The sequence below is a fragment of the Coregonus clupeaformis genome, chromosome 17 (assembly GCF_020615455.1).
Source record: "Coregonus clupeaformis isolate EN_2021a chromosome 17, ASM2061545v1, whole genome shotgun sequence".
In the NCBI taxonomy this organism is placed as follows: Eukaryota; Metazoa; Chordata; class Actinopteri; order Salmoniformes; family Salmonidae; genus Coregonus; species Coregonus clupeaformis.
In genome coordinates, this window is record NC_059208.1 from 28,471,180 (window position 1) to 28,497,279 (window position 26,100).

Below are 26,100 nucleotides of genomic sequence, written 5' to 3' on the forward strand. Positions count from 1 at the left end.
GTCATAATCCTATTCTGTTTGTTTTCGAGACTTTTTAGTCTCGAAGGGGGGAATATGTAGTGTATTAAGATTATGACTTTGTTAATGGTTTTAAGTGGAACCTGAGAGGATGTTTATTTTAGTGTCAAGAGGGAATGTTTTAGTGTGACGCCACATAAAAAAGACAGGAAGTGTGTGTTGTAGACAGGGGATTGGACAGTAGAGGGAACCACCCATATCTTGGGAAGATTATATATACTGGGTAAAAACGAAGAAGAGGTTAGAGCGGCCATTGCAATCTGGGACGCCGCTCTCCGGGTGGTCATGACATCTGTAAAACTTATGCTGGAATCTTGTGATATGAATAAAACGTATGATCAAGGGTTCAGTATGAGTGGACTCCTTTGTTTCACAGCAATAATTGCCAGCATTGACTCGACACTACACAGACTCAATTCGTCGGGGCTTGGACTCTACAAGGTGTTGAAAGCATTCCACGGGGATGCTGGCCCATGTTGACTCCAGTGCTTCCAATAAAAAGCACGAGCTGGTGCACACCCAGAGAAAAATATTATGTGTAGAGGTGCTGACTAACGGCGAATAAACTTTAAGCTGTAAAAATAAATAAAGAGTCGCAACGTCTGAAGAAGGCACAGTGATGCCGAAACATTGGGGGTTTACCCAATAAATTACTGGAAGTTTATATATATAGAGTGTGCGACTCTCCAATGCTTCCCACAGTTGTGTAAAGTTGGCTGAATGTCCTTTGGGTGGTGGACCATTCTTGATACACACAAGAAACTGTTGAGGGTGGAAAAACCCAGCAGCATTGCAGTTCTTGACACAAACCAGTGCGCTTGGCAACTACTCCCATACCCCATTCAAAGGCACTTCAATCTTTTGTCTTTGCCATTCACCCTCTAAATAGCACACATACACAATCCATGTCTCAATGACCAGCCCAGAATACAGATTGATCCTCAACTGTGAGTAGTAATAACCAAACTTGATATCTGCAAATGTAATTCTAATTTTAACCTATGAGGGCAAGATGGAATTTATAGTAATGGAGTTGGGGTAAGTTTGGATCTGATTTCTGACACCAATGTATGAAAACCCAAGGGGATGGTTGGGTATTGCTGGGGTCAAAACTTTTGTCTTTGCCATTCACCATCTAAATAGCACACATCCATCATCCATGTCTCAAGGTGTAAAAATCATTCTTTAACATGTCTCCTCCCCTTCATCTACACTAATTGAAGTGGATCTAACAAGTGACATCAATAACGGATCATAGCTTTCTCCTGGATTCACTTGGTCAGTAATGACGGGCCTTGTAGCTCATGGAAAGAGCATGTGGTCTTAATGTTTTGTAACTCAGTGTACATCTCCCATTCCTCCTCTGGATCATCCAGATGGTCATTGGCAAACTTCAAATGAACCTGGACATGCGCTGGCCTGAGCAGGGGGACCTTGCGTGCGCTGCAGGATTTTAATCCATGACGGCGTAGTGTGTTACTAATGGTTTTCTTTGAGACTGTGGTCCCAGCTCTCTTCAGGTCATTGACCAGGTCCTGCCGTGTAGTTCTGGGCTGATCCCTCACCTTCCTCATGATCATTGATGCCCCACGAGGTGAGATCATGCATGGAGCACCAGACCGAGGTTGATTGACCGTCATCTTGAACTTCTTCAATTTTCTAATAATTGCGCCAACAGTTGTTGCCTTCTCACCAAGGTGCTTGCCTATTGTCCTGTAGCCCATCCCAGCCTTGTGCAGGTCTACAATTTTATCCCTGATGTCCTTACACAGCTCTCTGGTCTTGGCCATTGTGGAGAGGTTGGAGTCAGTTTGATTGAGTGTGTGGACAGGTGTCTTTTATACAGGTAACGAGTTCAAACAGGTGCAGTTAATACAGGTAATGAGTGGAGAACAGGATGGCTTCTTAAAGAAAAACTAACAGGTCTGTGACAGCCGGAATTCTTACTGGTTGGTAGGTGATCAAATACTTATGTCATGCAATAAAATGCAAATGAATTACTTAAAAATCATACAATGTGATTTTCTGGATCTTTGTTTTAGATTCCGTCTCTCACAGTTGAAGTGTACCAATGATAAAAATTACAGACCTCTACATGCTTTGTAAGTAGGAAAACCTGCAATATCGGCAGTGTATCAAATACTTGTTCTCCCCACTGTATGTAGTGTATATGTTTTATATATCCAACTATTGCATCGCTGGAACTAACCATTTTATCAAATGACAAATATTGATACTGTACATAAAGCAATACACATCCTCTCTCCTCACAGAGGCTATAAAGTCGGTGATGGTGAAACAAAGCAAAATGCCGATAGCGTCTGACAATCTAACCCTGACCTGTGATGTCACTGGGCGCTATGACACCATCTACTGGATGAAGGACAACCTGTTTCTGGTCCTGAACAACACATTGAACTCTGACATCACCATCTCCAACAACTCTCTGCACTTCAGTCCAGTCAAGGTGTCTAACGATGGAAACTATCAGTGCGTCGCCACCAACCTCCTTCGTCCACACACCAGCCCTAAATACCAGCTATTGGTGAACTGTAAGTACTGCCGTTTTAATCTGTTGGTAAAATATTTTAAAATATAAAAATGGTACGTTATATAACGTAGAAACAGTCAGAAACCCACCACTATTATATTATGACGGTTAGTGCTATCTGTGATCCTTGGGACTTCCCTACCCTAAACCCTAACCCTAACCCTTACCTTAACCATTTTACATTTCAACTTCAATGGGGGGACGTCAGAGTTGGACGTCCCAAGGATTCCATTGAGACTTTTCCCTATTATGACCCACCCTCTCTGAACCTCTCTCTGTAGATGGCCCTCTGAGTGTGAACATCTCTGGCCCAGGTTTAGTGGTAATTGGCTCAGTAATCACTGTCAATCTGAAGTGCTCAGCTGACTCCCGGCCAACCAGCGAGTACCGGTGGAAATACAACAACCAATCATTGCCGGCAACTGGTCCTTTGATGGCCGTAGGTGTCTCCTTGAAAAATGCAGGGATATACACCTGTGTGGCCAAGAACCCTCTGACTAACATCTCAATGTCCAAGACCATTAGTCTGGATATCACTGGTAAGTGGGTGGGTTGTTGTAGTAAGACCGAGGTGGGATGTACTGAGTAATTAAATGTGACAAAGTTGTTTTTAATATGTTGAATTTAATTTGGTTCTAGTTTGTGTACTTGTTTGTGCAAGGATCATTTTCATGCATCAGGGAAATGCAATAAAGACATTTTCTGAACTGGGGAGTACAGACAGGAATCAAGAAGATATATACACTGTTTATATATTTTTGAACATCCTCACTCACTCATTATATTTCTCCTCCCCTGCCTCCCCTCCTCTCCCATTCTCCTTTCTCTCCCAGGCCACTCTCCTGCCCCTCCATTCCAGTCCAGAGTTGGTCTGATGCTGATGGCCCTGCTAGCTCTCTCTCTCTGCCTCTGATCAACCACTGAGACCACCACAGCAAGCACACTGCATGTCTGTCTGCTGGCTGGGAGCCAATCACTCCCTTCCCTCTACCCTCACTGATCTGAGAAAGGACTGGATAGGAATAAGTGGTATTGTCGATATTGTAATTGCCCCATCTTGCCACCATAGGGCTGGGTTTAGTATGCTCACTCCTTTCCAATGCTTTTAGATTGTGAGGAGAGAGTCAACAAGAGGTCAGAAGGGAGGGGTCTATCCTCTTAGAATAGAACCCACCTCTACAATGTGTTTTTATGTCAATCATCTCTATTAACTGATATTCCTTTTAAAAACAACAATCTTGAAAACTGGTCTTCAACATGGTAATTGAAGGGGCAAACATCCACTGCTCAGCTGCACTGCCTATTTCTGTTTCTAATTCAATGTTCTTAGATATTCACTGCCCTTGTGACTGTTGCCCTGGAATCCATTCACTGAGTCCCTTTCTGTGTTTGATCATGTATGTAAACTCTGTAGTTCAAGCACAAATTCAGGTATATTTAGCTTATAAATAACTTAGAGGTAAAAACGTTTCAAACGATAATACATTTAACTGGTGTTTATGTAAAACATGGCTTGTTTTTGCACATATTTAATGTATAAGCTTGTAAATCCTCGGAGGATATGCAGGCTTATGCTGTTGTCTTATGTTTATTTTTCCTCTTCATTAGCTTTTGTCTTAAATAAAGTGTTGTCTTTTCACACCTGTCCTACTGAATGGTGCAATCTTGGGTGATTTCTTTATTGGCAAAATCGCTGTGAATAAATGTAGATTTAATGAAGTAGCGACAGAAGGATTTAGAGTGGCACAATACACGCAAAAGGAATATGAAATCTAATGATAAAATGCTAAAATAATACATTGGAAATCACTCCACACACTTAGTGAAACTTGTTATAAAAATGTGTATTACAAAGGAGAATAATTATAAAATACATTTTTATTCAAAAACGAGTCATGTTCTTGAGAGAGATTACAAAACACGGTTTCAAAGTTTATAAAGTAGTTATTAAAGGTCAACTCTTCATATTGGAATACTCATGAAGTGTTTGCCTTGGTCACCCTTTGACCTCTCTACCCTTTCCATGATCTTCTGGCATTTCCACTGATTCTTGAATCCTTTCCTTACGCACATTGCCACAACTGGATTGTGCGTAGGTTGGAGAGGATGGGAGAGAGATACACAGATTAGTGACTTTGGGAGAGTCCACTGTAACAAGTATTGTAGTAACTCTTCAATGTACTGCTGTTCCACTTTAACAAGTATTTTAGTAACTCTTCAATGTACTGCTGTTAGTGTTACAGAAACACAGGGCTACTCACAGGCCTTCCTGAGCTTGCGGTAGGATTTGGCAGAGTCCTGGCAGAGGCAGCTTCCACTCAAACCCTCTCTCCTCCTCCCTGAGTGACACACAGCAAACTGCTTTATTAGCCTGAGTACCATTTGGTTTCTGCCAACTATTTGCCATCGAAAAACATTACAATCATGGGCTGTCAGAAACAGACTGACAAGCAGGCTAGGAATGTATCCACTTACAAAAATCACAAACTACTGTATACCATTAAAATATACAGTACAGGTCAAAAGTTTGGAAACACCTACTCATTCAAGGGTTTTTCTTTATTTTTACTATTTTCTACATTGTAGAATAACAGTGAAGACATCAAAACTATGAAATAACACATATGGAATCATGTAGTAACCAAACAATTGTTAAACAAATATATTTTAGATTTGAGATTCTTCAAAGTAGCCACCCTTTGCCTTGATGACATCTTTGCACACTCTTGGCATTCTCTCAACCAGTTTCACCTGGAATGCTTTTCCAACAGTCTTAAAGGAGTTCACACATATGCTGAGCACTTGTTGGCTGCTTTACCTTCACTCTGGGGTCCAACTCATCCCAAACCAATTGGATTGAGGTTGGGTGATTGTGGAGGCCAGGTCATCTGATGCAGCACTCCATCACTCTCCTTCTTGGTCAAATAGCCCTTACATAGCCTGGAGGTGTGTTGGTTCAATGTCCTGTTGAAAAACAAATGATAGTCACACTAAGCGCAAACCAGATGGGATGGCGTATCGCTGCAGAATGTTGTGGTAGCCATGCTGGTTAAGAGTGCCTTGAATTCTAAATAAAACACAGACAGTGTCACCAGCAAAGCACCCCCACACCATCACACCTCCTTCTCCATGCTTCACGGTGGGAACCAGACATGCTGTGATGAGGTGGGGTTGAAGGAGTCAGGCGCAGGAGGGTAAATCACAGAATAACAAGGTTTAATCTGCAAAATACAGGGTTACGCAGAAATGCGTCAAACACACTCCAGGGCACAAAACAGGTGCACTGGAAAAATACAAGGCACACAGGAAAATACTCCAGTTGAATCAAAATACACAAGCTCCACCGAGCTTCACTAACCTCCACAATAAACAATCACCCACAAGGACAAGGGGGCAGAGGGAACACTTATACACTGACTAATTAGGGGATTAGAACCAGGTGTGTGTGATAACAAGACAAGACAATTGTGATGATGATTGGGGCGGCAGTGGTTAGTACTCCGGTGACGACGAACGCCTAAGCCTGCCTGAACAAGGAGGAGAGGCAGCCTCGGCCGAAGTTGTGACAGTACCACCACCCCCCCGACCAGCAGCGCGCCGACCCCGGGGACGGCCAGGAGGACGGTGAGACGGATGGCGACGGTGGAAATCCCGCAACAGGGAGGGATCGAAGATATCCCTCACCGGGACCCAGCACCGTTCCTCATGAACTGTACCCCTCCCACTCCACGAGGTACTGAAGGCCACCACCCGACGCCTCGAATCCAGGATGGCACGAACAGAGTACGCCGGGGCCCCCTCGATGTCCAGAGGAGGTGGAGGAACCTCCCGCACCTCAGACTCCTGGAGCGGACCAACCACCACCGGCCTGAGGAGAGACATATGAAACGAGGGGTTAATACGGTAATCAGGGGGGAGTAACAACCTATACGTAACCTCATTGATTCTCCTCAGGACTTTGAACGGCCCCACAAACCGCAGGCTCAGCTTCCGGCAGGGCAGGCGGAGGGGCAGATTCCGGGTCGAGAGCCAGACCCGATCCCCCGGTATGAAGACCGGGGCCTCACTGCGGTGACGGTTAGCGTTGGCCTTCTGACGACGCACGACGCGCTGGAGGTGAACGTGGGCAGCGTCCCACGTCTCCTCCGCGCGCCGAAACCAGTCATCCACCACAGTAGCCTCGGTCTGGCTCTGCTTCCACTGTGCCAGAACTGGTTGGTCACCTAAAACATATTGGAATGGTGTTAGGTTAATAGAGGAGTGGCAGAGAGAGTTCTGGGCATATTCTGCCCATGGCAAGAACACCGACCACTCCCCCGGCTGGTCCTGGCAGTAGGACCGCAGGAACCTACCCACATCCTGATTTACTCGTTCCACCTGCCCATTTGACTCGGGGTGGAACCCAGAGGTCAGGCTGACCGAGACCCCCAGACGTTCCACGAACGCCTTCCAAACCTTGGACGTGAACTGGAGACCTCGGTCGGACACGATATCCTCTGGCACCCCGTAATGCCGGAAGACATGAGTAAACAGGGCCTCCGCAGTCTGCAGGGCCGTGGGGAGACCGGGCAGACGAAGGAGGCGGCAGGACTTGGAGAAGCGGTCCACAATGACCAGAATGGTGGTGTTACCTTGGGAGAGGGGAAGATCAGTCAGAAAATCAATATTAAGATGAGACCATGGTCGTTGTAGAACTGGTAATGGTTGTAGCTTACCCGTTGGGAGGTGCCTAGGTGCCTTACTCTGGGCGCACACCGAGCAGGAGGAGACGTAAACCCTCACGTCCTTAGCCATGGTAGGCCACCAGTACTTTCCGCTCAAGCAGCGCACTGTACGGCCGATAACTGGGTGACCAGAGGAGGGTGACGTGTGTGCCCAGAAGATCAGACGATCACGGATACAGTGAGGGGGAAAAAGTATTTGATCCACTGCTGATTTTGTACGTTTGCCCACAGACAAAAAAAATGATCAGTCTATAATTTTAATGGTAGGTTTATTTGAACAGTGAGAGACAGAATAACAACAAAAAAATCCAGAAAAACGCATGTCATAAATGTTATAAATTGATTTGCATTTTCATGAGGGAAATAAGTATTTGACCCCCTCTTAATCAGAAAGATTTCTGGCTCCCAGGTGTCTTTTATACAGGTAACGAGCTGAGATTAGGAGCACACTCTTAAAGGGAGTGCTCCTAATCTCAGTTTGTTACCTGTATAAAATACACCTGTCCACAGAAGCAATCAATCAATCAGATTCCAAACTCTCCACCATGGCCAAGACCAAAGAGCTCTCCAAGGATGTCAGGGACAAGATTATAGACCTACACAAGGCTGGAATGGGCTACAAGCCCATCGCCAAGCAGCTTGGTGAGAATGTGACAACAGTTGGTGCGATTATTCGTAAATGGAAGAAACACAAAAGACCTGTCAATCTCCCTCGGCCTGGGGCTCCATGCAAGATCTCACATCGTGGCGTTGCAATGATCATGAGAAAGATGAGTAATCAGCCCAAACCTACACGGGAGGATCTTGTCAATGATCTCAAGGCAGCTGGGACCATAGTCACCAAGAAAACAATTGGTAACACACTACGCCGTGAAGGACTGAAATCCTGCAGCGCCCGCAAGGTCCCCCTGCTCAAGAAAGCACATATACAGGGCCGTCTGCAGTTTGTCAATGAACATCTGAATGATTCAGAGGAGAACTGGGTGAAAGTGTTGTGGTCAGATGAGACCAAAATAGAGCTCTTTGGCATCAACTCAACTCGCCATGTTTGGAGGAGGAGAAATGCTGCCTATGACCCCAAGAACACCATCCCCACCGTCAAACATGGAGGTGGAAACATTATGCTTTGGGGGTGTTTTTCTGCTAAGGGGACAGGACAACTTCACCGCATCAAAGGGACGATGGACGGTGCCATGTACCGTCAAATCTTCTGTGAGAACCTCCCTCAGCCAGGGCATTGAAAATGGGTCGTGGATGGGTATTCCAGCATGACAATGACCCAAAACACACGGCCAAGGCAACAAAGGAGTGGCTCAAGAAGAAGCACATTAAGGTCCTGGAGTGGCCTAGCCAGTCTCCAGACCTTAATCCCATAGAAAATCTGTGGAGGGAGCTGAAGGTTTGAGTTGCCAAACGTCAGCCTTGAAACCTTAATGAGTTGGAGAAGATCTGCAAAGAGGACTGGGACAAAAAACCTCCTGAGATGTGTGCAAACCTGGTGGCCAACTACAAGAAACATCTGACCTCTGTGATTGCCAACAAGGGTTTTGCCACCAAGTACTAAGTCATGTTTTGCAGAGGGGTCAAATACTTATTTCCCTCATTAAAATGCACATCAATTTATAACATTTTTGACATGCGTTTTTCTGGATTTGTTTGTTGTTATTCTGTCTCTCACTGTTCAAATAAACCTACCATTAAAATTATAGACTGATAATTTATTTGTCAGTGGGCAAACGTACAAAATCAGCAGGGGATCGAATACTTTTTTTCCCTCACTGTAAGAGCAGGCACATACCGCAACCCAGCTGGACACTGCAGTGGAGATGGATCTGTGCGTAATGCCTGCTCTATATCCGCGTCCATTGCCCATACTACCGGCGCCACAATGCAGGAGGGCAGAAGTATGGGGGTGTTGTCTCTGGGCCTCTCCTCTGTGTCATACAGCCGGGACAGTGCGTCTGCCTTCACGTTCTTCGTATCCGGAATGTATGACAGTGTAAAATCAAACCGGGTGAAGAATAGGGCCCACCTGGCCTGGCGAGGATTCAGCTTCCTCGCTCCCCGTATGTACTCCAGGTTACGGTGGTCCGTCCAGACGAGGAAAGGGTGTTTCGCCCCTTCGAGCCAATGCCTCCACATGGTCAAGGATCGGACAACAGCCAACAGCTCCCGATCACCAACGTCGTAGTTCTGCTCTCCTGGGCTGAGCTTCTTAGAGAAGAAGGCACAGGGGCGGAGCTTGGGTGGCGTACCCGAGCGTTGAGACAGGACAGCTCCTATCCCAACCTCGGACGCATCCACCTCCACTACGAACGGTAGTGATGAATTGGGGTGGGCCAGTACTGGGGCAGAGGTGAACAGACCCCGCAGTTTGCTGAAGGCCAGGTCAGCCTCAGCAGACCAGAGGAGCCGGGACGGCCCATCCTTCAACAGGGAGGTAATGGGAGCTGCGACCTTGCCAAAGCCCCGGATAAACCTCCGATAGTAGTTGGCAAAGCCAAGGAAGCGCTGCACCTCCTAACCGTGGTTGGAGTCGGCCAATTACGCACGGCTGAAATGCGATCTCCCTCCATCTCCACACCTGAGGTGGAAATGCGGTATCCAAGGAAGGAGACGGACTGCTGGAAAAACATACACTTCTCTGCCTTAGCATAAAGGTAATTTTCCAACAGTCGGGCCAGCACCTTGCGAACCAGAGACATATGCTCGGCGCGCGTAGTGGAATACACCAGGATGTCATCGATGTAGACCATTACACCACGACCAAGCATGTCCCGATACACCTCATTCACAAAGGATGGAAAACTGAGGGAGCATTCATCAAACCATAGGGCATCACCAGGTATTCATAATGCCCCGTGGTTGTGCTGAATGCTGTCTTCCACTCATCTCCCTCTCGGATACGCACCTGGTTGTATTCACTCCTGAGATCTAATTTGGTGAAGAAGCGCGCCCCATGCATTGATTCAATCACTGAAGGAATGAGGGGGAGAGGATAACAAAATCTTATTGTCTCCCTGTTCAGTGGTCGATAATCAATGCACGGGCGCAGACCTCTGTCCTTCTTTTTCACAAAGAAGAAACTCGAGGAGACGGGTGAAATGGAGGGACGTATATACCCCTGGCGCAGGGACTCGTGACATATGTTTCCATAGCCACCGTTTCAGCCTGTGACAGGGGGTATATATGACTCCTGGGAGGTACAGCGTCTACACAGAGGTTTATCGCGCAATCCCCCGCCCGATGAGGTGGTAATTTAGTCGCCTGCGTTTTAGAGAACGCTTGCGCCAGATCAAGGTATTCAGGGGGAATGCGCACGGTCCAGGTACAGTCTGAACTTTCCACTGTGGTTGCAGCAACGGAAACATCTAGACACCTACCCTGACACTCTCGCGACCACCTTGTGAGAGCCCTCTGCGGCCATGAGAAGGTGGGGTTGTGGAGGGCTAGCCAAGGGATACCTAATACCACAGGGAAAGTAGGAGATTCAATAATCACAAAAATAACCTGCTCACAATGAGTCTCCTGGGTGATCATGGTGACTGGTATCGTGACTTCCGTTACAAACCCGGACCCTATTGGTCGACTATCGAGTGCTCTGATGGGGAGTGGAATGGAAAGGGGAACCAATGAAATGCCTTGACGGCGTGCGAATGCCCTGTCCATAAAGTTCCCAGCTGTGCCTGAATCGACTAGCGCCTTACACTGGGGAACAACCATGTGATCAGGAAAGTGGATAGGTAGGGTACAGTGCGCAACAGAGGGCACTGAACAAGTGTGGGTGTTCGATACCTGGAGTGATGCGTGAGTGCCCTGCCTGCAGATCCAAAAGAACGTTGACTATGACGTGTGGTGTACTGTCCCTTCGTGCCACCAGAGTGAAACTGTCGCTGTCCTCCTCCGCTCTCTCGGTTACCGGCTCCACCCAGCTCCATCCACTCGGGATCTGAGTCGTCCAGGGTGGAAACGCGCAGACTCCTACCAGGACGTCCTCTGGTTACCAGCAGGTTGTCCAACCGAATGGCCATGTCCACCAGTTTATTGAAGGACAACATGGTGTCCCGGCAGGCTAGCGCCCGTCGGACGTCCTCCAGCAGATGGCACCGGAATTGGTCGATCAGGGCCCGCTCGTTCCACCCGGACCCCGCTGCCAGCATCTGAAACTCCAAGGCGAAGGCCTGCGCGGTCCTCGTCCCCTGCCTCAGGTGGACCAGTCGCTCAGCGAGCGAACTCCCTGTAGTCCTCCAACGCGGCTCCTCCTTCGTTCCACACCACGTTGGCCCACTCCAGGGCTTTCCCACAGAGGCAGGAAACGAGGACGGACACCTTCTCCCGCTCCGATGGTTCCGGCCTGATGCTGGCGAAGTACAGTTCCAATTGGAGGAGGAATCCCTGGCACAGCTCCACCATCCCATCAAACGCCCGTGGTCGGGATATCTGGATCCCTCCGGGTGCTGGGGTCTAGGTGGCTGGATCCGGTTGGCCAGCTAGTCTCGACAGATCAGGTTCTCTCCTCTCCAGGCGTTAAACGACCTGAAGAATCCGATCCATCGCTTCCCCCAAGCTGGCCAGCATCTTGGAATGCTCCTGGGCCCGTGCCACGACTCCAGGCATGCGCTCTTCTCCTGCTGACTCCATGAAATCAGGTGGGTGATTCTGTGATTTGGTGGTGTTGAAGGAGTCAGGCGCAGGAGGGTAAATCACAGAATAACAGGCTTTATTCCGCAAAATACAGGGTTATGCAGAAATGCGTCAAACACACTCCAGGGCACAAAACAGGTGCACTGGAAAAATACAAGGCACACGGGAAAATACTCCCGTTGAATCAAAATACACGAGCTCCACCGAGCTTCACTAACCTCCACAATAAACAATCACCCACAAGGACAAGGGGGCAGAAGGAACACTTATACACAGACTAATTAGGGGATTAGAACCAGGTGTGTGTGATAACAAGACAAGACAATTGTGATGATGATTGGGGCGGCAGTGGTTAGTACTCCGGTGACGACGAAAGCCGAAGCCTGCCCGAACAAGGAGGGGAGGCAGCCTCGGCTGAAGTCGTGACACATGCGGAGATCATCCATTCACTTACTCTGCGTCTCACAAAGAAACGGCGGTTGGAACCAAAAATCTCAAATTTGGACTCATCAGAACAAAGGACAGATTTCCACCGGTCTAATGTCTATTGCTCATGTTTCTTGGCCCAAGAAAGTCTCTTCTTATTATTGGAGTCCTTTAGTAGTGGTTTCTTTGCAGCAATTCAACCATGAAGGCCTGATTCACGCAGTCTCCTCTGAACAGTTGATGTTGAGACGTTTCTGTTACTTGAACTCTGTGAAGCATTTATTTTTGCTGCAATTTTTGAGGCTGGTAACTCTAATTAACTTATCCTCTGCAGCAGAGATAACTCTGGGTCTTCCTTTCCTGTGACGGTCCTCATGAGCGCTTGACGGTTTTTGCGACTGCACTTGAAGAAACGTTAAAAGTTCTTGAAATGTTCTGGATTGACTGACCTTCATGTCTTAAAATAATGATGGACTGTCATTTCTCTTTGCTTATTTGAACTGTTCTTGCCATAATATGGACTTGGTCTTTTACCAAATAGGGTTATCTTCTGTATACCACCCCTACCTTGTCACAACACAATTGACTGGCTCAAACGCATTAAGAAGGAAAGTAATTCCACAAATTAACTTTTAACAAGGCACACCTGTTAATTGAAATGTATTCCAGGTGACTACCTCATGAAGCTGGTTGATAGAATGCCAAGAGTGTGCAAAGCTGTCATCAAGGCAAAGGATGGCTACTTTGAAGAATCTCAAATATAAAATACATTTTGATTTGTTTAACACTTTTTTGGTTACTAAAAATGATTCCATATGTGTTATTTCATAGTTTTGATGTCTTCACTATTATTCTACAATGTACAAAATAGTAAAAATAAAGAAAAACCCTGGAATGAGTAGGTGTGTCCAAACTTTTTACTGGTACTGTACATACTGGAAAAATAGCAATTACTTCCTAACCACTCAGCCTTACAGTCACACAGTCTGTCATGGTGTCTGGGGGGGTTGATCTGGTCTCCAACTCTCCCTAGGTCCTCCACTGTAGCGGCACTGACACCTGAACGTTGTACATCAGTTTCAGGAATCCCTTGGTAGTAATCAGAATGGATATGTATGTATGATGGATATTTCTGCATGATGGATATGTCTGTATGACGGATATTTCTGTATGATGGAAATGTCTGTATGATGGATATGTCTGTATGATGGACATTTCTGTATGACGGATATGTCTGTCCGTATGATGGATGTCTGTGTGCAACTACTATGAGATGGCTATGTCTGTCTGCAACGCTTCATGAAACGCTCAGAACATCAGAAAGAAACAATCAAATGCACATGTCAATTTGTCTACAAGTCTCCCTATGAGTTAAATGTAGTGCTTTCACAGACACCTCAAATCATGCACACCAGTAGCAGCTGTATTAAGTGTAACCTGCTATAACGCACTGTACATGATAAAGCCAAATACATTCAACAGTAAATCAAACAGAATGTTCAATACTTTACCTTGTCCTTGACCGGTTAATGCCAATAAACAGAACAGCAAAAGCATTTTTTTATCTTTAATCCCATTCCTGTGGGCAAACTATCCTTGTGAATGTGCAATATAACCTCTGCAGCTACTACTGAATGAACAACTAAACGCTGCAGTAACTTCACGTGTCTCAGTCTGAGATTAAATGGGCCATGTTGTATGAAGCATGTCCCCCCTCTTACACCCATGCCTTGTGGCTTATTGTGTTATATACGCCAAGTGTTTTGGAAAGAGTGGACGTTGGCCAAAACAACACCTCATAGTGTTAAAGATGAGTGAAGTCAGCCTGACAGGTGGATGAGGGACCTTTATGATACTGACCTTTGGTAGTGTCTATGGCAAAACACTCTTCTGCCTTCATGGATTATGTTTAATAAATATACTTTCTTTCAGAGCAAACTAACAAATAACGTTCTTTACATATAATGTTCAGCTGAAGACTTGAAGGCCGCTTGAAACTGTCAGCCAGACACTGTGATTGTGTTTCCTTGGCAAACATTAAGACAATGATCAACTATTCCTCTAGCAAAGTAATGAGGAAATAAAAGCGTCATTGATCTGATAGGTCAATATGCTGTCCAGATCATCATTCAAGCGATTAGAGCAAACTAAATTACAGTTTGTTTGTAAGAAAGGGTTAGGGAAGATCTATTTGCACCAAGTCAAATCTCACATTAACTATCACAGGACATGAACATTACTCACGCATAACGGTTTGGAGCTTGTTGGATTCCATTAATCAGTCAAGGTTTTGGGCTACATACCGCTACGCTGGATTGGCTGGATCATTCTACACAATGTCAATGATATCTCTGAAGACCAACTTAAAAACAGATATTTACACTTGGTCTCTTGATCTTCCGTTTTCCGGCATGTTAGAAGCTGTAAGGTCGAACTGGTAAACAAATACTTCTTGCCAACTGACACTGCCAACTAACCATGCGAAAGAGTGGGTCCAACGTCTCATCAGAGTACTGTGTGTCACTAGACAGCTCTCTATTTGTGGTTCTCTGCTCAGGCATAACATCACATGCAGGTATAAAACTGTTTGGTCATCCCAATCCAATAAACCTCTCAATTGTTGTGTTCCATGTGTACTCTCGCTACACTCTTTAGTTTGAGTACATTAAGCAATCAAAACACACGCACTGGAACACACACACTGGATGTTTTGACAAGCTAGAGCTAAAGTTCAATTATGTTATTACTTTGGTTTAAAAACTTTTCTTTGAACAGCCATCATGCAGACACACTTCAGTGGCTGGAAGCTGCAAACAAAGCAATGTCCATACTGAAGCTTTCATTGGTTTTTAATGCATTGCTTTTGACATTACATTCAGATTTTCCACAATCAACATTCAAGATCAGCAACACAACCATTGTCAAGTAGAGACTGGTAGACCTACATAAGCAGTATATACAAACAGTCAAAGCAGCCTTTTATAAGGAGTATTGGGTCACGTGGCGTGACTGCCTTTGAATAAAGAGTGCAAGACAAGTATAAGCTAGCTACAACACATCCATACACACTGACAACAGTATCATATCATATCATATCCAAGCCAAATACCCACCAGTCTCAGCGCTACTTTGAAATGCCCTCATCATTCACTCCAAATACACCATACTATTACACTTCATTCTCCATATTTGTACAGAAAAAATCAAACATATTCAGGGTAAATCTTCACAAGTAACAAAAAGCAACGGTGGTAAACAGATACCAGAAACAAGTAATTCTTTAACAGTGGAGCCAACTGGCCAAATGATGCCTTGTTGGTCTCTGTGTCTACACACATACGATAGACCATTAAAGGGATTTTCAATGATATTAGTAATCATTCAGATCATTAGTACTGTATATGTTTTCAAAGTAAAGAGAAAAATAAAAAGAAAGGAAATGTGGTTATTTTGACAGAGGAAACTAAACAAACCTTTATTATGGTAGCTTTTCAGATTTTCCTAACCTTTCTGTGGGGAAGCTCTTATAATGTATCTATCAGCCAGAAGAGAGAGATCCTGGCATATTGTGCATAATATACACCATACAGCATGAAACTAAAGAGAAGGATAATCTCTCAAATCAGATCAATCAAATCTCCAACGGTGTTAAGTGGTCAAATCTGACTAGCAACACAGACATTTGATCCTATTAGTACTTAGCGGTCCTCTACTCAGCCACTTTGGTGGTAAGTCACAGTACGGTCCAATAGAGTAGAGTAGTGCAGTGGTTACCAACCCTGGTTCTGGAAAGCCTTTTTAGTGCAGGCTTTTCTTCCAGCCCAGCATTCAAAACATTCAACGTGATTCAACCAATCAAGGACTAGATCATTATTTGAATCATGGGTTGGAACAAAAGCAGGGTTGGAACAAAAGCCTGTACTAAAATACTAAAAAGTGTTCTAAAAGTAGTGAATGTGCTAAAAGCCTGTATCTTGTGTCTCTCCAGGACCAGGGTTTGTACCTCTGATGTAGTGAGTGGGTCATTTGGTCTTTGGCCATCAGTTCTCCATCAGCTGGTCTTTGGCCTGTTTCTCCAACAGGCCCTTGAGGTGGGTGTGTAGCGGCTGGCACACAGCCTGGTAGCCCTGAGGGGTGAGGTGGAGGTAGTCATACAGGTCCTGGTGGGAGATGCTGCCGTCCGAGTGTACAAAGCCGGGGTCCACGTTGAGGAGGGAGGCGTGGGAGAGGGAGGACACGGCCTCCTGGACCAGCTTGTTGACCTGGGCATTCCTCTCCCGCATGGGGTTGGGCATCTTACCCCTGGGCAGCACTCCCTGTGGTTGGAAACATACATGATAGCACAGGAAGCTGCTGAGAGGAGAACAGCTCATAATAATGTCCCAAACAGAGCAAATGGAATGGCATCAAACACCTGAAAACCATGTGTTTGATCCCTTTCCACTGATTCAGCTCCAGCCATTACCATGAGCCCGTTCTCCCCAATTAAGGTCCCACCAACATGATAATCACTAGATGTCCATGCTATAAAAGGACAAACATGCCAATATAGTCAGCAATGATAATGGAGTCCATAAGTATGCAGTTTATAATTTAGGTTTGGGTTATCATAAAGGTTCATGGTTGTAAAGGGGATTTTCCAGGTGAACAAAAGGGAGAGCAGTCGATCATATCAATCAAAATAATGTATGTTTATTACAAGAATTAATGGAGAACATCTCCAGAGCAGAAGCCAAGAGAAATGTCTAATGGGCTTCTCTGAGAAGGTGCTTATATATTAATCCCACAGCACTGAGTGTTGAGTAAACACCAGCCCGAGAGCCTTGTAGGAAGTCACAACATCAGCTAACTTTAACCATAACATTCAACACTGGCAGACATTTGATACTGGCAGTTAAACAGGTCAAAGGAAGGAACATTTTATTTTATTTGTTTCACCTTTATTTAACCAGGTAAGCCAGTTGAGAACAAGTTCTCATTTACAACTGCGACCTGGCCAAGATAAAGCAAAGCAGTGCGATAAAAACAACAACACAGAGTTACATATGGGGTAAAACAAAACATAAAGTCAAAAATACAACAGAAAATATATATACAGTGTGTTCAAATTTAGCAAGTTATGGAGGTAAGGCAATAAATAGGCCATAGTGCAAAATAATTACAATTAGTATTAACACTGGAATGATAGATGTGCAAGAGATTATGTGCAAATAGAGATACTGGGGTGCAAATGAGCAAAATAAATAACAATATGGGGATGAGGTAGTTGGGTGGGCTAATTTCAGATGGGCTGTGTACAGGTGCAGTGATCGGTAAGGTGCTCTGACAACTGATGCTTAAAGTTAGTGAGGGAGATAAAGAGTCTCTAGCTTCAGAGATTTTTGCAATTCGTTCTAGTCATTGGCAGCAGAGAACTGGAAGGAATGGCGGCCAAAGGAGGTGTTGGCTTTGGGGATGACCAGTGAGATATACCTGCTGGAGCGCATACTACGGGTGGGTGTTGCTATGGTGACCAATGAGCTAAGATAAGGCGGGGATTTGCCTAGCAGTGATTTATAGATGGCCTGGAGCCAGTGGGTTTGGCGACGAATATGTAGTGAGGACCAGCCAAGAAGAGCGTACAGGTCACAGTAGTGGGTAGTATATGGGGCTTTGGTGACAAACCAGATGGCACTGTGATAGACTACATCCAATTTGCTGAGTAGAGTGTTGGAGGCTATTTTGTAAATGACATCGCCGAAGTCAAGGATCGGTAGGATAGTCAGTTTTACGAGGGCATGTTTGGCAGCATGAGTGAAGGAGGCTTTGTTGTGAAATAGGAAGCCGATTCTAGATTTAACTTTGGATTGGAGATGCTTAATGTGAGTCTGGAAGGAGAGTTTACAGTCTAACCAGACACCTAGGTATTTGTAGTTGTCCACATACTCTAGGTCAGACCCGTTGAGAGTAGTGATTCTAGTCGGGTGGGCGGGTGCCAGCAGCGTTCGATTGAAGAGCATGCATTTAGTTTTACTAGTGTTTAAGAGCAGTTGGAGGCTACTGAAGGAGTGTTGTATGGCATTGAAGCTCGTTTGGAGGTTTGTTAACACAGTGTCCAATGAAGTGCCAGATGTATACAAAATGGTGTCATCTGCGTAGAGGTGGATCTGAGAGTCACCAGCAGCAAGAGCGACATCATTGATATACACGGAGAAAAGAGTCGGCCCAAGAATTGAACCCTGTGGCACCCCCATAGAGACTGCCATAGGTCCAGACAACAGGCCCTCCGATTTCACACATTGAACTCTATCTGAGAAGTAGTTAGTGAACCAGGCGAGGCAGTCATTTGAGAAACCAAGGCTATTTAGTCTGCCAATAAGAATGTGGTGGTTGACAGAGTCGAAAGCCTTGGCCAGGTCGATGAAGACGGCTGCACAGTACTGTCTATTATCGATCACGGTTATAATATCGTTTAGCACCTTGAGCGTGGCTGAGGTCCACCCATGACCAGCTTGGAAACCGGATTGCATAGCGGAGAAGGTACGGTGGGATTCGAAATGGTCGGTGATCTGTTTGTTAACTTGGCTTTCAAAAACGTTAGAAAGGCAGGGCAGGATGGATATAGGTCTGTAACAGTTTGGATCTAGAGTGTCACCCCCTTTGAAGAGGGTGATGACCGCGGCAGCTTTCCAATCTCTGGGGATCTCAGACGTTACGAAAGAAAGGTTGAACAGGCTAGTAATAGAGGTTGCGACAATTTCGGCGGCTCGTTTTAGAAAGAAAGGGTCCAGATTGTCTAGCCCAGATGATTTGTAGGGGTCCAGATTTTGCAGCTCTTTCAGAACATCAGCTGTCTGAATTTGTGTGAAGGAGAAGCGGGGGGGCATGGGCAAGTTGCAGCGGTGGGTGCAGAGCTGGTGGCCAGGGTAGTGGTAGCCAGGTGGAAAGCATGGCCAGCCGTAGCAAAATGCTTGATGAAATTCTCGATTATTGTAGATTTATCGGTGGTGATAGTGTTTCCTAGCCTCAGTGCAGTGGGCAGCTGGGAGGAGGTGCTCTTATTCTCCATGGATTTTACAGTGTACATCAGTACTTAGTAACAGTAAATCAAATACAGGAAAATAATTAATCAAATAATTTCCCATTACAATGGTTTAACTCACATTTGTGGTAGAAAAGAGGTAGAAAAACCTACCAGTATGAGAGTGTAAGCCTTCGGCAGCTTGTCCTTGATGAGTTGGACTATGGCCATGATGCCGCCACAGATCTGTTCGGCAGTGTGACCGTGATTATTGGTTCCCACCCACAGCACCACTACCTGGTGAAGGCAGAGGCGCAAACATCAACTTGGTGGGCAGTTTCAATCATACCACTTCATTTAAAAGCATGTTCAATGATGGATACTGAAAGTGCTTTTTAGCCCAGGAACAGGCCTGGGACCATGGGTCTGTGCAGCCATTAGGGTTTAAATCTGAACAATGAGTAGTGTATGATCAACTCTAATGTAACGTACTAACTTGTTGTCTGTGTGCATACATACCTTTGGGCTGATGTGGGCCAACTCTCCATTGCTCAGTCTCCACAAGACGTGCTGTGTTGCGTCACCTCCCACCCCAAAGTTGAGAGCATGGAGAGGGGAGAACAGCTCTCGCCACACCTGACAAAAACACATCAACACCAGTATATCAACTAGCATAACATAGCAGCTAACATGTCTTCTTCTGCAATTACAAGACTTGTAATCAGAAAATATTCAAATGTGGCAAATTATGTTAGTTAAAGTTCCAAAAAACAAATGCCACCCATGTTTGCAGTCCCCTTACAGCTGTCAGGATAGAGAGATTACCTCAAACTGGTGCAAGAGCTGGACATGAGAGTCTCCTACAAACAGGACATCTGGTTCCTTGTCCTTGCTGTTAGACACAAAGTGGTTATGCTGTAGGCAGAAGGAGAGAGGAAAGGGGATACCTAGTCAGTTGCACAACTGAATGCATTCAACCGAAATGTGTCTTCCGCACTTAACCCAACCCCTCTGAATCAGGACACGAGAGGAAATTGACTATAACTACTACTGTTATTCTAAAATGGCAGCAGGATACACACCAAAGACATCCATCGCCCATCTCCCTGGATGTCCACACAAAGAGTGGGTGTGGCGGCGGGGTTGGAGTCTCCTGAGCTCATCACTGTCTGTCAGAAAGTGTCAAAGTGAAAATCATGGCTTGGTAGATTAGAACGGATGGATGGATGCTTATTGTGTGTGAATCAATAAAGCAACTAGCTACGGGTAGCTAGCTAGGTAACTAGAGTAGTGAAAAAAAAATGTGCAAGTGAAATGTGTAACCCTATTCACATCGTGCACTGGCACATGTGGGGCCTAATAATAATAGATAACGATTTCAGTAACTGATACTTGAGCAAAATGTACTTGCGGGTTGCAGCACGAGGATGCTAGTCATATTTCAAGCCTGCCTACAGGAATAGTCAGCAAGCTATACAGTAGTTAGCTAATAATACAGTTATCATAATGCATCGGCAATGTGGTGCATCAACATACAGACGTACAGAAATAATAATAGGTGAGGTCGCCGAAATTATCTAGAAATAGCTAGGAAGTATTATTGTTTTACAATACCTTAATTGTGGTTCTGTCTGCCTGTTAGTTCCTGAAAGTAAAATTTCAAGTCAATTTTACAGAATGTACCATTGACTACTCATAGGTGAGCTACATCAGTAAAATATAGTTTTGTTTTCAGTCTAGTGCTATGTATGCGCATACAAGTAGAAATGTGTATGAATACTTGCCTAAAACACGTATTTTATCTGTAAATTAAGGGTATCAAAGGGACTACCAATGGGAATTATAGTCGCGGATAAAATGTAGCCTACCTCCTCATTTCTAGCTTTGGAATCGTCCAGTGTTTGTTCACGAGGGAAAGGCGCGCCGCTGTTGCGCAGATGACAGACATACAAACCATGAGAGCTTCTCAGCTTCTTCAAACGAAAACAAAAATATAGTGTCGCCTGATCATTTTACAAGCTTTTATGGTTGTTTAATTGAACGTGATGGCAATTGCAAGATTGTTTAGGAAAGTTTAGCGAGCTAATATGTTACTCTGTATAACGTATTAGCTAGCTAGTCAAACTGCAGGTGCCACTTACATTTACATTTTAGTCATTTAGCAGACGCTCTTATCCAGAGCGACTTACAGTTAATGAGTGCATAAATTTTTCATACTGGCCCCCCCGTGGGAAACGAACCCACAACCATGGCGTTGCAAGCGCCATGCTCTACCAAGTGAGCTACAGGGTACTTGATGAGGAAATTATGCCAATAAATTAGCTATTTTACTCAGTTTACTGCTATTTTTTGAATATGTCCTACACACACGCAGCCTCATTGATTAGCATGTCACTTTTTCAATGTGATATTGGCGGCTAGTCCGGGACGTTGCTGGGCAACCCAACATTTTCAAAAGCAAAACTATAACGTTAAGGTGTTTACCCCAACTTCCATTTTTGGATAGTTTGCGTCGTTGTAGATTACACGTTTGCTGAGGCTTACTAGTTAACTTTACATATTATCACTGGTAAATGCAACACTGTAATAAGGTGTCTTTATTTGTTTTATTTTGAATTCGCCTTGATTTCCTGCAGGTGTGCCTAATTTATACAGAAAAACAATTAGCTGGTGAGTGACTGCTGTTTGTTTACTAATGTTAGTTAATGTACGCTAGCTAGTAGCTAGTTAATCAATTTAACATTATTTTGCTCATTTGTGCTGATTCAAGACTCCTGTTTTTGCTATTGTGAAAAGTTTTGTCCTTGTCTAGATCTAGCTACAGTTGCTAGGTTTGCTAGCTGGAGTTTTTCTGACAGTGTAGCTAATGTTTCAGGTTTCATTAATGTGTGTTTCAGGTTTCTGCATGTGACCCAACATAGTCATATAGATTTTTTTTTTAAATGTATCTGTATTTTCTGTGCACCTAGCATTCCACCTCATGATGAACCATCTACATGGCAGAGCCTTAACAGACAAGCAGAATGTCCTGCATGTTTTTCGCAAGCACTTCAAGTCTACAGATAAAACCTGTAGCCCAACCAACAGATCCACTCCACACTGCTGCTCTTCAAGTCATACCAAGAACACAGAAGCACAAAACAGCCAGACGAACAAGACCAAACGACTGAAAACACGCAAGGAGAGGAGCCAGGTAAACAGAGGAGGATCTAAATGCAGATCCCACCACCACAACCAGCACCAAAGCGGCAAAGAAAAGGACCACTGTCATGGTTGCTGCCAAAGCAGCTCTCGCCCTCCTCCACGGAGAGATGCCCCATTCGCCCGAGTCTTCCCCGCTGGTCAAGAGCACAGCATCATCACAATCAACCGCCTCATCAGCCACCATGGCCTGTTCAACCACGAGGTAAAGTCCATCGACATTGAGCGCCTGCTGAGTGAGCAGAAGAAGTTGGAGAAGCTTGGGCAGCACGGGGGGCGAGGCAAGACCACTGCTACTCTTCCTCCCCTTCCACCCTCCACTTCCCTTCCTTTCTCCTCTCCTGTGCCTGATTCAGATGTGGCTGAAGTTGCTGTTCCTAACAATGATAAGGAGGCTCCAGATAAAGGGAGAGTAGAAAGAGTAGTAGCAAAGAGTAGTACTACAGTCCACAAGCGTGATGAGTGTAGGTCTAATTCAGAAAGTAGACTTTTTAAGTGTTCTCACAGGGATACACAGGAGGATTTACGAAGAAAATTCACATCTATTCAGGTTTGTCTGGAGGAGAATGTAGCCAGTCACTCTAACAGCCAGGAGTCTGATATCACACCAGAACAGAGACAGACACATCACAGTGGTCTGACATCATCAGAGGGTGACGTAGTTACCCTCTCATCCACAGAGAGTCCCTCACGTGTGGTACGAACCAAGAGCAAGTTGCCGAGGCCTGTAGTATGTGAAACACTGTTGTCACCCAGTGGAAAGAATGAAAATGAGAGACCACCTTACACAAGGGCCAAGGTTAAGCCTACTGTCCTCACCTTGGAGCAGACCCCCAAAAACCATGAACCTATTCTCCCACACACACAGCCATTCAGGCCCAGTCCAAACATCACAGTGTCTTCCTTCCCAGCAGGAGGTGGAAGCAGTGAGAGCTCAGACAACCAGACGCAACAAACACTCCCCAACTCTGTCAGTGTGGTAGCCGCGCGTCTGTGCAGGTCTCTGCAGCTGCCGCTTCTCCGCTGGAGACACCTGGTGGCGGAAAGCAGGGAGGTGCTGCTGCAGGCCCTACAGGAGAGGCATGGACCCCAGCTGCAGGAGAACCTCCTCAGCGTGCAGCGACGTCTCTGCTTCGGTACAGGACCCACCACAACCAGGGCTGGCCAGGGGCAGAGCACGATCCTGGCCGGCGTGGATGCAGATGGAGGCTGGCCTGCAGGTACGGTATATAATGTGATTGCGGTTGTGAGTGTTGGGTTGAGGACCACAATAAGAAATGGCATCCTCTACTCTAGTTACAGTATGATTATACGATCAAATCATATCATATTGATTGAAATGTAGGCCTATCCATATTATTTGTCTTATGTTTTATTGTAGCCTAACTGCATTTGGATATCGATAGGGGACTTTGAAAATGTCTTCAGTGGTGTAGTTTAGCTGTATGATGGATTTTTCAACTATTTCTTGTTCCTATCACAGCTCCATTGGATGATGGTTTTGGAGAGAGCATGGTGGAGCAGCCGTGCCTGGACTCCCAGAGGTCAGCCCCCAACAAGAGGAGGAGGGAGCAGCTATGCCCCAACAGAGTGACCCCTCCTCAGCCCCTCAGTGGGCCGCAGCACAGCCTGGACACGGTACGAGCATAAAACATTGGGCTATCAGTCATCATCAGACATATAGCCTAATAGTAAATTAAAATGGTGAATTTACATCTAATATATAATTGGGAATTGTAGGGTTATTGTGATAGGAATTCCTAAACAAAATAGCAATAGAATGTGCTACTATAATGCTACAATACATTTTGTTAGTGAAATTGTCACAGAATGTTCTAAATGACAGTCTTCTTTGCAATACTTAGATATACTGTATGATAACAAACCAATTGCTGCCTCACTTGCTTCTCTTTAGGCTGCTGCATGGAACCCCAACCCCAATGTGGAGCAGGTTGGGGAACTGATCGGGGAGCTACTGAGGCCCCCTTCCTCCTCGCACTTCCTCATGAACCTCCAGCCCTCTGGTTCCCCCTCACGCCACCACATCTTTGCCCCCCCTCCTGCCTCACCTTGGGCAGCTCAGTCCGGTCCGCCTCAGCCCTGGGATGACGGATTTGACAGAGGAAGCACGAGAGAGTCAACCAGGGTGGACCACTTTGAGAACTGGAGGTATGACCCAGATTTGAGTTATCTAAACCAGACAGACACTGTGAGAGAGAGAAGCAGTGGGTCTTTCTATCATGAGAAGAGTAGGCAGCAGTATCCCACAGGGCCACTAGAGGGACACCGAGACAGACACTTGCCACAGCAGCAAGATCCATACAACATTGAAAGGCGCCATTTTGGTGGTGCTTCCTCATCCTTTTCTGCTCCCACCCACTATCCACTAGACAGTCATCAGCTCCAACCTTTCTATCACTTTAACCGCCCCCCAGCCAGCCCTGGAATCCCCAGGTCCCACCTTCCTGACATGGCCTATTATCCCCCCTCCCACATGCTGGAGAGTAGCCTGTCTCCTCCTCTGCCCCCCGGGTCTCTGCCTGCTTTCCCCAGCCCTGAACGCTGGTCTTTCCCCCGGATGAGACTGTACTGATCCACATCCACTGTGCCTGTCCAGAGACTGCATAGAGATGCCTCTGTGTAGTAGAGACATGCATAAGCACAAAGCTTAGGCTATATGCTATGTTATTGAGTGAGTATTTTCCAAATGCATACCATAATTGTTTACAATTACAACTTACTTTATTTATTTTTTTCTTTGTTGAATACCGTCATATGATAGGCAGAAAGACAAAGTTCCAGCCAGGAAATATTGTTTGTATTTTATCAAATATTAGTTAAATGTATGAGAACATGACTATTCAAATATTTTATTTCATATGTTTCACATACTTTAAAACTACTTACAGCCTGGACAGTAAAAACACAAGTATGCCGTGGAAAAGTAACAACAGCAGCAGATTGTATTTTTTTATTGCATTAATACTTCTAATTGAAACGTGTGCATGCAAAAACATACTGAAGCACTGTAAGAGAAAATACATTGCAGAACGTATGCAGTATGTTGTTTACAGACAGCTACAGTGGACTAGTCAACTATGGCAGCACAAAATATCTACAAATGTGGCCCTCGTTTTTTTGGGGCCACTGGGCCTACACAAAGTATACTTTATTATTTTTGACCAGCAGAATGCTTTAGCACAGATGATCAAAGACATGAATCAGCATGAATACATTATGTAGAGGATTTTCTGCTGTCCATGGGTAGATCCCAATTGCACATTCCTCGCCGCCTCTCGCCTCGTCTCCTTCTCAAAACCCATTGGATGAGAAAGCCAGCGGTCCCTCCCCGCTCACATTTTTCTCCTATTGGTTTTGAGAAGGAGAGCGGACACGAGGAGTATACAATTGGACTGAATAAAATGAAACCTGTGAGTAAAATACAATACATAATCACTCACTGTGTCTTATATTAAAATCTAATAATAGATAATTCATTTACTTGTGTTTTAGTTTGTGTACTACTGATTGAGACA

The 26,100-nt window shown here is 45.3% G+C and overlaps 2 protein-coding genes and 1 long non-coding RNA gene across 6 annotated transcripts; 1 reads left to right on the forward strand and 2 right to left on the reverse strand.

Moving 5' to 3' along the window:
• Positions 1 to 4,427: 4,427 nt before the first annotated feature.
• On the reverse strand, positions 4,428 to 14,796 carry LOC121585492. Of its 3 annotated transcripts, none has more exons than XR_006003849.2 (3): positions 14,608 to 14,796; positions 4,831 to 4,908; positions 4,428 to 4,650 (listed from the first exon to the last, which is right to left on the reverse strand). It is a non-coding gene; the product is annotated as an uncharacterized LOC121585492 (long non-coding RNA). The 3 variants fall into 3 exon arrangements; XR_006003848.2 differs by having other exon boundaries at positions 13,339 to 14,796; XR_006003847.2 differs by lacking the exon at positions 14,608 to 14,796 and adding an exon at positions 5,388 to 5,428.
• A 398-nt stretch (positions 14,797 to 15,194) lies between these two features.
• LOC121586181 (platelet-activating factor acetylhydrolase IB subunit alpha1) lies at positions 15,195 to 21,265 on the reverse strand. Of its 2 annotated transcripts, XM_041902697.1 has the most exons (7): positions 21,232 to 21,265; positions 20,978 to 21,008; positions 20,446 to 20,532; positions 20,189 to 20,278; positions 19,883 to 19,999; positions 19,538 to 19,660; positions 15,195 to 16,679 (listed from the first exon to the last, which is right to left on the reverse strand). In XM_041902697.1, exons 3-7 carry the CDS (start codon positions 20,524 to 20,526, stop codon positions 16,404 to 16,406), a joined length of 687 nt encoding a protein of 228 aa, XP_041758631.1. In that variant the 5' UTR covers positions 20,527 to 20,532; positions 20,978 to 21,008; positions 21,232 to 21,265; the 3' UTR covers positions 15,195 to 16,403. The 2 variants fall into 2 exon arrangements, with proteins under 2 accessions (XP_041758631.1, XP_041758632.1); XM_041902698.1 differs by lacking the exon at positions 21,232 to 21,265 and having other exon boundaries at positions 20,446 to 20,528; positions 20,978 to 21,014.
• Positions 21,266 to 21,705: 440 nt separating this feature from the next.
• Positions 21,706 to 26,055, forward strand: LOC121586179. The gene is made up of 4 exons (XM_041902696.2): positions 21,706 to 22,033; positions 22,333 to 23,784; positions 24,048 to 24,202; positions 24,480 to 26,055. Exons 2-4 carry the CDS (start codon positions 22,344 to 22,346, stop codon positions 25,155 to 25,157), a joined length of 2,274 nt encoding a protein of 757 aa, XP_041758630.1. The 5' UTR covers positions 21,706 to 22,033; positions 22,333 to 22,343; the 3' UTR covers positions 25,158 to 26,055.
• Positions 26,056 to 26,100: the final 45 nt, after the last annotated feature.

Excerpts from the sequence above, each read along its gene's own strand:
- LOC121586181 (XM_041902697.1), bottom strand. The coding sequence starts at position 20,526 with ATGAGCTCAGGAGACTCCAACCCCGCCGCCACACCCACTCTTTGTGTG. Across the intron at positions 20,279-20,445 it reads ATGGGCGATGGATGTCTTTG|CATAACCACTTTGTGTCTAA; the intron begins GTGTGTATCCTG and ends TTCTGCCTACAG. Across the intron at positions 19,661-19,882 it reads TGGCCCACATCAGCCCAAAG|GTAGTGGTGCTGTGGGTGGG; the intron begins GTATGTATGCAC and ends TGCCTTCACCAG.
- LOC121586179 (XM_041902696.2), top strand. The coding sequence starts at position 22,344 with ATGATGAACCATCTACATGGCAGAGCCTTAACAGACAAGCAGAATGTC. Across the intron at positions 23,785-24,047 it reads AGATGGAGGCTGGCCTGCAG|CTCCATTGGATGATGGTTTT; the intron begins GTACGGTATATA and ends TTCCTATCACAG. Across the intron at positions 24,203-24,479 it reads CGCAGCACAGCCTGGACACG|GCTGCTGCATGGAACCCCAA; the intron begins GTACGAGCATAA and ends GCTTCTCTTTAG.